At 39.2% G+C, this 12311-nt stretch overlaps 1 protein-coding gene across 1 annotated transcript; it reads right to left on the reverse strand.

Annotated features, from left to right (window-relative positions):
- Positions 1-4707: 4707 nt before the first annotated feature.
- On the reverse strand, positions 4708-10029 carry LOC140889132 (uncharacterized). The gene is made up of 9 exons (XM_073296841.1): positions 8857-10029; positions 8451-8750; positions 8239-8333; positions 7886-7992; positions 7514-7840; positions 7344-7381; positions 5883-6416; positions 5012-5107; positions 4708-4809 (listed from the first exon to the last, which is right to left on the reverse strand). Exons 1-9 carry the CDS (start codon positions 10027-10029, stop codon positions 4708-4710), a joined length of 2772 nt encoding a protein of 923 aa, XP_073152942.1.
- Between the last annotated feature and the right edge of the window lie 2282 nt (positions 10030-12311).

Genomic DNA, 12311 nt, shown 5'->3' on the forward strand with positions numbered 1-12311 from the left:
GGCTTGCATATAGCATTTGGTCTTGATGTCATGGTCACACCATGCATCAAGTTTGGCCAATTCCTCCGGACTTATGTCAGCTGGTGCTTCCTTCGGAGGTGCTTTCTCTAACACGTAGAGCATTTTCTCCGAAGTTAAGACAATCTTCAACTTCCGGAACCATTCCGTATAGTTGGCGCCAGTCAGCTTGTTTTGTTCGAGGATCGAGAATAAAGGATTTCGCGAATTCATTGTATGAAATACTGAAAAGGAAAACAGACATATATCAATGATTGTTTAACAATTTACTAAGACATAAAATAGGCGAATTTTATTTTATGAATCTCACTCCCACTATTTTAACGATTTCACCACCCTCTAGTGAAAACGGGAAACTTTTTCCTTAGTGAGAACATGGAGTCCAATTGACAAACTTATGGTCCCGAATAATATCAGCCAACCATAATTCTCAAAAGGTAGAGCCCAATTGCTTCCAAAGCAACCCCCATGTGTTTACCTCATGTCCAATAAGGGCCCAATAATATGACGCCGTTTAAAGTGACATGTCAAGATGACCCATCAATATTAAGTTGTGATGGACGGTCGCCATGTGGATCCCCCAATAATATGAGCCGATCCCATGGGAGTTCCACCCAACTTACAACATTTGTCGATCCAATGTACAGCTTTCCGACGGACGGGCCCCCCAATAATATGAGCCGGACCGTATCCGCGGGTAGCATCACATACATTGACCGTTGATGGAAGGTAGGAACATTTAAACAAATTTAAATTTCCTTTATTTATCTTGATATAAATTTTAAATCATATTTAAAATGAGGGATTTTTAATTATAAAAATATTTGTCTCATCATATTTAATTTATTGCATGCATTGCCGGATTCATGCAATTTATGTCTATACATGCATACAATCATAATATCACATATTATTTAGGATGATCGATTCCATTTCTAATTGACCCGTGGTTGCCAATCACGGGTCTTAGTCCAATCCTAGGTAATATGCAGTATGCAAATGCAATCCTATTACATATGCTTCCAATTTACATTTCTTCAGTCTTCATTGTCTGCTGGGCCCACCATCTTCAAATCTTGATCTCCCACTAAATCTAATGTATTTACAATAAATAACAATGACAAGTAGGGGATACATTTTTAGGGGGTGGGAACGGGCTATAAACCAAGCCCACTTTTATTACATATGACATTCATATCGGGCCATAAACCAGGCCCATTAATAAAACCAACAATAATAAAGACAAAATGTAAATTCCTAACATACACCTACAAAATTGGTCATGGCAATCGATCATCCTTATCCAATAACATTTAATTCAAAATTAATTTATTGGATAACATGCAGTGGCAATTCAAATTTAAACAAGATAAAATCATATTTTATATATAAAATCTCATTTCACATATAAAATCATATTTTATCTCTATATCAAATAAAATCATATTTTATCTATAAAATCCAATTTTACAAATAAAATCATATTTTACTTAATATATCATAAGATCATATCTTATCATCAATTGTACCAAAATAATTGATTTCAAAATTCAATTTACGGATAAAATATTAAAATTTTCCAAAAATTCAAATTTATCCAAAATCAATTTTAAAATTTACGGACTCGAACAATTCGATCCGAAATCTCGTGAACCAATCAAAAACAATTTTTGACCGGACCAAAAATAAAATTTTAAATATTAAAATTAATAAAAATATTATTTTTCGCGCGGGCCGCCCGGGACACTCCCGGGCCGGCCCGCACCCGGGGCGCGGGCCGGGGGCAGCCCGGCTGCCCCCTTAGGGCAGCGCCTGGCGCCGCCCCTGGGCGGCGCCGAGCGCCGCCCCTGCGCAGCGCCCAGCGCTGCGCTGGGCGGCGCCGAGCGCCGCCCCTGGGCAGCGCCGAGCGCTGCCCTGCGCAGCGCCCAGCGCTGCGCTGGGCAGCGCACAGCGCTGCCCTGGGCGGCGCCGTGCGCCGCCCTGGGCGGCGACGGTCGCCGCCTTGGGCGGCGCCGTGCGCCCCCTTTGGGCGGCGCCGTGCGCCGCCCGGGGCAGCAACAATTGCTGCCCCACCGGGCAGCGATCCAATCGCTGCCCGGGTTTTGAAAAAAATCGAAAACCCTAGTCTCTCTAAAAGAAAATTTCGGCCGACCCCTCCCCCTCTGCCCGAGAAAATTCCGGTCTGTGATTTTGAATCGCGGTCAGGAATAACGAATCAGATTCGTGTAATCTCTTCGCAGAAAACTTCTGATAGATTTTCTAGTGCAATCTATCAGAGGGATTAAACCTCTGTTCGTGGACCTGATTGAAGGCGTTCATCGGTTCCAGGGAGAGACAACAAGAGCAGAATTGTTCTGTTGGTGTCCATTAATCTCGTTGCGAGATTTGAGGTAAAATTTATTTAACTGTTATTTAAATTTTACACACACTAATAATTTAATCGTTGAACGGTTGATACCCACACCATGGAATTGTTCCATGATAAAAATTTTTAAACTTCCGCTGCACCGGGTATCAATCGTGATTGATCTGACCGCCAGTTTTTCCAACAGTGGTATCAAAGCCAGGTTGCTCAGATCAAACGATTAAATTAATCAATTGTACAAAATTTTTGAGTCTCGGTTTTTTGAAACAAAATAAATATTTTTAAATCCGAATTCAGTGGTTTCCAAAAATGTCCATCCCTATGTCATTTTAGGAAACCCTACTCCCTTACTCTTAATTAAGAAGTCCAACTCCTTAGTTCATTAAATTTAACTCTTTAAATTTAACTATCTCAACGGGGATTAAAACTCCATTACACTGTGTGACCCTCAATGGTTCAGGGATACAGCTAGCCGTGGGCTCACAACTCCTTGTGACTCGGAACAACACTTTCCGACTTGCCCAACGAATCATGGTAAAGCGCCTAGCAACATCGCCCCATGATTCCCTAGGTATCACTGATAGTGCCTACAAGAACCAGTAGATTTTGGTTAGCGTACAGTACGGTCCCTTCATCCATATATCCCGATCGAATCAACAACCATTGGTATATCGAGAGTCGCTCAAGATTCGATAACTATGCAATACATCTTGAAGATCAAATTAGTGACATCGCATGTGCTACTAAGAAACCATTTCTTAAATCACATCAATTACTCTGGCCAGAGATTTATCACACTAATATCTCCTCAGATCGCATAGGATATCCACACTCGCAAGTATGTGGTGAATCCTTGACAACAATGCATTGACTCCTATATGTGTCGTAACTGTACCCAATCTCGACACCTGATGACCCCCATAGAGTCGGTAAACGAGTCAAAGCACAGCACTAGCATATAGAGTCTCCATGATGTTTCAAGTCGTAAGGACTAATGGTGTACAACCAAAACCGCGGACTTTATCCACTCGATAAGTGATAACCACTTGGAAAGTCCGGATAGGGTAGTTCGATTATTCATCCTATGAATATCCATTTGCATGCTTCGAACATCTCCATGTTCCTACCAATGAAACGTGGTACTCCGCATCGCAAATGCTAGTCTCAAACTCGAGCGATCCTTATCCTTATTATCGGACGGCTCAATCGACTAGGAACGGTTTTTAGAATATACAGTGACTATAAGATGTATTTCATGATAGACATCTCCATGTTCTACCACATCTTACATACACTATAGTATATTCAAGGTCTTTATCAAAACAACAATAGTATATCACAATATAACAATATGAAGTAATATAAAGTCATTGCCATAAAAGTGTAAATAATATTAAACAAAAGATTGTTTATACAAAGAGTCATCAAAGCCCATAGCCACACAGTTGGCTCACTGGGCACCCACTCTTACAAAATCGAGCGGCCAAGAAATCCCAAACTCTCGGGTTTTGCATTTCAAGTGCACCGCTCGATAGGTCAAAGTGCACCGATCGAGCGGCCCCTCCAGTGCAGAAAATCTGCAGATGTTTCTTTTGTTCTTGTGCTGTCCTTTGCTAGTGCTTTGCTATCTAACAACATGTAATTCAATGTAAACAAGGCTATACATATTAGAACAAACATGTACAAGATACATGACAACTTTATTCAAAAGTCTAGCATACAAGATAATATAAGTAGTCCAGCTAAACTTCAAGTTTATATCCACTAGGTTTGTACAACACAACTAACACATACAAACCCACACATGTTATACACATGATTCATGTTCTTGACAGCATTTAAACATTCTTAGCCCGGAACGCCACTCCTCTAAACTTCCAATTGCTCAAGACCTTCTAAAACTCGGCCCTGCATCCTCTATTGCAATGCACACACAAAACAAAACAACAGCCGGATAACCGGAAAGTATAAAATTAGTATGAAACAACGGAAACATATATTGAAACACAAATAGCATGTTTCATGCATTTAAATATAAAAACCAACCTAAATACCACAAGGCAGTTATCTACATAATAAAGATTCAAGGCTTTATGAATGACACGGTTAGATGCTAGAACACACCACTCATCATCAGGCTCAAGCTCATCACTGATGCTATAACCAAATTCGATCTATCAATGATAAATACTCGTCATTGATATTTAATATCGATGTTTATAACCCATCAACGATATCGGCAAGACTTGAATAAATATTAGGCTCACATAGATAACAAGATAACATAACCATAATTTAAACATGTATGTCAAGTATTGTGTGATTTAAGGGAATCGAGAAAGTGAACTCGTCTCGACGAACATCCTCAACTTGATCATCATTGTATCATACCTTAGTCTTGATAAGGAATGAGCTAGATCCACAAGCTAAAAAATACACAATTGCAATCACAAATCTGCTCAAGATAAACTCAAGTATCAAAGTTTAAAGCTCACCAACTTTGATCAAATCTCTCCCGGTTCGAAACCGAAACGCCCGAAGTCTATGTCCTTTGATTAAATCTGAAATGAATGGTATTCAAGGCCATAACATCAGCAAGAATTCATTTATACCACAGCTTAATCATACGGAGTCAAAATCTGTCAACTTCGTAAACCAGCGACGTAACAATAACACAACCGATAACCGAAACTCAAACCCATCAATTCTAACCACCATAATCAGCTTTTAAACATAATATAGCAGCAAGATATAATCATAAACCAGCCAATTCAGCTAACATACTGTTCGAAAAAGAGCTGGAAATCATAACACATTCAAACGGTATCCATTCTTGATCCGGTTTCGATATAACAACCGATACAAGCTCAAGAACACATTGAAGCCATAAGAATCTGATTATTACATCATAATTTCGAACTCAGCTGGATCAAAGAGATACTTACATCACAACGAAGCTCTTGTTACGAGGATTCCAAAACCGTGCTCAGAATTTTATTCGGATTAACATATCTTGAAATAATGAAGGTTGAAAATGAAATTTGGACAAGGAATATGAGGCTCTCGGTTTCTTGCTGTTGAAGAAGAGATAATTCTGATGAAATCCATATACATACACGTACAAAGCTAGGATCAAGACATGTGTCATCCACTATTCATAAGTAATTGCATTTTGGCCCCTCAAGTCTTTACTATTTGCAATTCAGACCATATAAAATCTTTTCATTCAATTTCAATCCTAATAATTTAAGAATATTAGAATTTAAACTCAAAATCCAAAATTCTCAAATTAAATATACTCGGATTAAAATTAAATAATCTCGGGCCTTACAATTCTCCCCTACTAAGATATGCATGCAATCTGAACATACATAAGATAATAAAATAGCAGAAACACTGAAGAAAACTCACATCAGTGAAATAGCTCTGGATAACGCTGTCTCATATCCTGTTCTGTCTCCCAAGTAGCTTCTTCTACTCCGTTTCTTCTCCAATGTACCTTAACCAACGGAATAGATTTGTTTCGAAGATTCCTTTCCTTATAATCAAGGATTTGAATAGGACGTTCGAAATAGCTCAGTGTTTTATCCAACTCAGCTTCATCTGGACGAAGAATATGGGAAGCATCGGGCTCGTACTTCCTCAACATAGACACATGAAATACATCATGAATACCTGAAAGTGCTGGAGGTAATGCTAGTCGGTATGCAAGATCACCAACTTTATCAAGAATTTCGTAAGGTCCAATAAACCTTGGTGATAGCTTTCCTTTCTTTCCGAATCGAACAGTGACTCGAAAAGAAGATATCTTCAGAAATACCCGATCACCTTGTTCAAAACTCAAAGGTCTACGCCTCACGTTTGCATATTTTGATTGTCGATCTTGCGTTGTTCTCATTCTGATCTGTATCAGTTTCACTTTATCAGACATCTCTCTGATCATATCTGGTCCTATAACCGGTGTTTCAGAAAGATCATCCCAAAACAATGGCGATCGACATTTTTTACCATACAGTGCTTCAAATGGAGCCATCTGAATGCTTAAATGATAGCTGTTATTATAAGAAAATTCAACAAGTGGCAAAGATTCTTGCCAACTCGTACCAAAATCAAGTATTATAGCTCGCAACATATCTTCTAGAATCTGTATAGTACGCTCTGACTGCCCATCAGTCTGAAGATGATACGCTGTACTCAAATGCAGACGAGTACCCAGAGCTTCCTGTAGACTATGCCAGAAATGTGAAGTGAATCGAGGATCTCGATCCGATACTATCGACTTAGGCACACCGTGCAGTCACACTACATCTCTGATATAAATATTGGCCATTTGGTCATGACGATACCTGATAAGGAATAAAACATGCAGACTTAGTCAGTCTATCAATCACAACCCAAACTGCATCACATCCTCTCGAAGATCTCGGTAGTTTCGTGACAAAATCCATAGTAATATGATCCCATTTCCATTCCGGAACTGCTAAACTGTGCAATAAACCACTTGGGCGCTTCCTTTCAGCCTTTACCTGTTGACAGTTTAAAATCTAGATACAAATTTTGTCACATCAACTTTCATTCTTTTCCACCAAAACTGTTGTTTCAGATCATTATACATTTTTTTGCCCCCTGGATGAATACTAAACTTGCTGCAATGAGCTTCATTCAGAATTTGTTGTCTCAATTCTGCAATATTAGGTACAACAATACGTCGATTAACAAACAAAATTCCATCCATGCTAACCTGAAACTCTGACTCATGTCCAGTCCTAACTCTTTCAATCGAATTCTGAATGTTCTGATCAGCTTTCTGAGCTTCTTTAATTCAAACAAACAACTCCGGCTGAGCTGTGATTGCATAAACCCGTACAGGTTGTACATCTGTCTCAAAATCCAGACCAAAAACACAGCAATCTTCAATCAACTTAGAAACACGCATAGTAGATAAGGATAAATCACATACCTTTCTAGTCAGTGCATCAGCCGCTGCATTAGACTTCCCTGGATAATACTTAATTTCACAGTCAAAATCTTTCAGCAAGTCTAACAAACGTCTTTGTCTCATATTTAACTCAGCTTGAGAAAACAGATATTTCAAGCTTTTATGATCAGAGAATATTTCAAAGGTCTCACCATATAAATAATGACGCCAAATCTTTAATGCGAAGACAATAGCTGCAAGCTCAAGATCATGTACTGGGTATCTGATCTCGTGAGGTTTCAATTGCCTGGAATCATATGCTATCACATGCCCTCGCTGTATCAAAATACAACCCAAACCCTTATGAGAAGCGTCTGAATAAACAGTAAAACCACCTGTACCTGATGGAATAGATAATACAGGTGCACTAGTCCACCGTTTCTTCAACTCCACAAAACTAGATTCACATTCATGTGTCCAAACAAACGGAGTATTCTTCTGTGTTAACTGGGTAATTGGTTTTGCAATGCTAGAAAATCCTGCAATAAATCGGCGATAATACCCAGCTAAACCCATGAAACTACGAATCTCAGGTACGGATGTAAGTCTAGGCCAGTTAATAACTGCCTCTACCTTGCTAGGATCAACAGATATACCGTCTCCTGAAATAACATGGCCAAGAAAAATAACTCTGTCCAACCAAAACTCACATTTGGACAACTTAGCATACAAGTGCTCAGTTTTCAAAATCTGCAAAACAATTCTCAAATGCTCTGCATGCTCCGTCTTATTTTTAGAATATATCAGAATATCATCAATAAAAATGATAACAAACTCGTCTAAGTACTTCTGAAATATTCTATTCATTAAACCCATAAAGACAGCATGAGCATTTGTTAAACCGAATGACATTACTATAAACTCATAGTGGCCATACCTCGTTCGAAAAGCAGTTTTAGACACATCTGCTTCTCTGACCCTCAACTGGTGATAACCAAACCTCAAATCGATCTTTGAATAAATGGAAGAACCCTGTAATTGATCAAACAAGTCATCTATTCGAGGTAATGTAAATCTATTCTTTACCGTGACCTGATTTAATTAGCGGTAGTCGATATATAATCTCATCGACCCGTCCTTCTTCCTTACAAACAAAACCGGAGCACCCCAGGGTGACACACTTGGCCTAATGTAACCTTTGTTCAGCAAATCTTCAAGTTGATCTTTCAACTCTTTCAGTTCAAGTGGTGCCATCCTATGAGGAGCTTTAGAGATAGGCAAAGTACCTGGTACCAACTCAACACTAAAATCAATCTCACGCATAGGAGGCAATCCCGGTATTTCATTCGGAAAAATATCTGCAAACTCACATACAACAGGAATATCCGCCAATACAGGACTAGCTTTCAACACATCCAATGTATAAACTAGAAATCCTTCAGCTCCAGTCTGCAATAGAAATCAAAGGAATCTTAGCACGAGAACCCTTACCAAAGAATTTCCAATCATCTGTCATGTCTGGTCTAAATCGAACAAACTTATGAAAACAGTCAACCGTGGCTCTGTACTTGGTTAGTGCATCGATGCCAATAATACAATCAAAATCAGACATACCAAGTACTATGCAATCAAGCTCAATTGCATTACTATCAAACTGCAACTCACAACCCCTGACTATACTTGCAGATGTCTTATCTTTTCCCATGGGCGATGAGATAGCAAATATAGAAGACAAATGCTCAACAGGCAAAGCATGCAATGTAACAAAATTTTCAGCTATAAAAGTATGTAATGCTCCAGTGTCAATCAACACATAAGCAGGATAACCAGAGAGAACACAATTACCTGCAATCAAATTGTCCGGTGCTGCCTGTGCCTGATCTTCTGTCAATGCAAAAATTCTAGCTCGCTGTCGTGAAGGTTGGGCTACACTCTGACTTTCTCCCTGTCTACTCTGAGCTGGTCTACCTGAAGATTGGAAGGAATGCACAGCACGAGCTTGTCTGTCAGCTTGAGTTGCTCCCTGAGATGGTCCACGTGTAGGACACACTCTAGCATAATGTCCAGGCCAGTTGCAGAGATTACAAGTTCCAGAAACTCCTTTACAAGCATCACTAGAATGTATTCCCCCATACTTGCTACAAAACCAACCTGTAGACCCTGAACCCTGACTTGTTCCCAACTTCTTTGAACCACCAGAACTAGAGGAACTGCTTCCTTGCTTCTTGAACTGTTTACCTTTAGGCCTGAACCGATCCCTTTTGTTGTTACTGTTGCCACCTCCTTCATACCTGCTTTGCTGTTGAGGGAAGGATGCTTGAGGTTGTATTGGTGGTGGCTGTGGTGATGGCTGTGGAGATGGTTGAGGCTTGAACGGAATTCCTTTCTGTCTAAAGATACCAGCTTCAGCACCCTTGGCTTTATCAAGAGCATCAGCAAGATTATTAGGTCGCCTCGCATTGACCAAGGTAAAGACATCAGGATTAAGACCGTTGATGAATTGATCGGCCTTTGTTTCCTCATTATCCGCAATATGAGGTGCAAAATGAAGTAAAGTAGAAAACTTCGCAACATAATCTTCAATGCACATATTACCCTGTTGCAAATTAGCAAACTCCGCTCCCTTGTCTTTTCTGTATGACTGAGAAAAGAAACGTTTGAAAAACTCAGCTTTAAATACATTCCAGGTAATAACAGTACATCGATTTCCCAACGCTTTCTTAGTCATGATCCACCAACTTTTTGCCACATCATGCAACTGATGGATAACCAATCGAACTCGTCAATCATCAGTGTAATCAATGGATTCAAACAGTTGGTCGATATCATCAAGCCAGCTTTCACATGCTACAGAATCCTCAGTACCATGCAGACTAGGTGGTTTGAACGACTGAAATCGCTTCAACAACACCTCCATCAGATTAGCAGTAGTATCCATTGGAGTAACAGTAGTACTGCCCTGCTCAGTCATAAATACTGGTGGAATATTAGGAACTATTGGAGGAGGAACTTGTTCATTCAGAGGTACTTGCTCAGTCGCTGGTGTCTGTGGATTAATACGACCACTACGAAGAGGTAAAGATCGAGGAGGCATAGCTGGTAACTGAGAGTAGACAACAGTTCAGCACATAAGAACATCATATCTACTCTTTAATCTCATGAGTAGGCTTTATTCCCATCTCACAACACTTCCATTACATGTTTAGCCATGAACTCATATAAGCACATACTTGCAATAAGTAAACATGCTAGCATATAACATGTGATTACAAGAGTAGAACATGCTTGCATAAAATTCATATGAAAAAACATGCATTAAACTCATGCATCATGAATTTATGCGACTCACTCTACCCCACTCAGCTTTTAATGTCGACTCAAGACAACTTAAGCTCTGATACCAAACAATGTGGCGACCCCGGGCTCGTCTACTTTAATCCCATGACTCAACATTAAACATAAGAACTAAGCACAAGTAATACAAAAGAAAAAAAAAATTTTAGAAATTGGACCTCCGCTCGATCGGTTAAACTTGACCGATCGAGCGGCCAAGAAATCCCAAACTCTCGGGTTTGGCATTTCAAGTGCACCGCTCGATCGGTCAAAGTGCACCGATCGAGCGGCCCCTCCAATGCAGAAAATCTGCAGATGTTTCTTTTGTTCTTGTGCTGTCCTTTGCTAGTGCTTTGCTATCTAACAACATGTAATTCAATGTAAACAAGGCTATACATATTAGAACAAACATGTACAAGATGACAACTTTATTCAAAAGTCTAGCATACAAGATACTATAAGTAGTCCATCTAAACTTCAAGTTTACATCCACTAGGTTTGTACAACACAACTAACACATACAAACCCACACATGCTATACACATGATTCATGTTCTTGATAGCACTTAAACATTCTTAGCCCAGAATGCCACTCTTCTAAACTTCCAATTGCTCAAGACCTTCTACGACTCGGCCCTGCATTTTCTGTTGCAATGCACACACAAAACAAAACAACAGCCGGATAACAGGTAAGTATAAACTTAGTATGAAACAAAGAAAACATATATTGAAACACAAATAGCAAGTTTCATGCATTTCAATATAAAAACCAACCTAAATACCACAAGGCAGTTATCTACATAATAAAGATTCAAGGCTTTATGAACGACATGGTTAGATGCTAGAACACACCACTCATCATTAGGCTCAAGCTCATCGCTGATGCTATAACCAAAGTCGATATATCAATGATAAATACTCGTCATTGATATTTAATATCGAAGTTTATAACCCATCAACGATATCGGCAAGACATGAATAAATATTAGGCTCACATAGATAACAAGATAACATAACCATAATTTAAACATGTATGTCAAGTATTGTGTGATTTAAGGGAATCGAGAAAGTGAACTCGTCTCGACGAACATCCTCAACTTGATCATCATTGTATCATACCTTAGTCTTGATAAGGAATGAGCTAGATCCACAAGCTAAAAAATACACAATTGCAATCACAAATCTGCTCAAGCTAAACTCAAGTATCAAAGTTTAAAGCTCACCAACTTTGATCAAATCTCTCCCGGTTCGAAACCGAAACGCCCGAAGTCGATGTCCTTTGATTAAATCTGAAATGAATGGTATTCAAGGCCATAACATCAGCAAGAATTCATTTATACCACAGATCAATCATACGGAGTCAAAATCTGTCAACTTCGTAAACCAGCGACGTAACAATAACACAACCGATAACCGAAACTCAAACCCATCAATTCTAACCACCATAATCAGCTTTTAAACATAATATAGCAGCAAGATATCATCAAAAATCAGCCAATTCAGCTAACATACTGTTTGAACAAGAGCTGGAAATCATAACACATTCAAACGGTATCCGTTCTTGATCCGGTTTCGATATAACAACCGATACAAGCTCAAGAACACATTGAAGCCATAAGAATCTGATTATTACGTCATAATTTCGAACTCAGCTGGATCAAAGAGATACTTACATCA

Source organism: Henckelia pumila, chromosome 3, assembly GCF_033568475.1.
Source record: "Henckelia pumila isolate YLH828 chromosome 3, ASM3356847v2, whole genome shotgun sequence".
NCBI classification, from domain to species: domain Eukaryota; kingdom Viridiplantae; phylum Streptophyta; class Magnoliopsida; order Lamiales; family Gesneriaceae; genus Henckelia; species Henckelia pumila.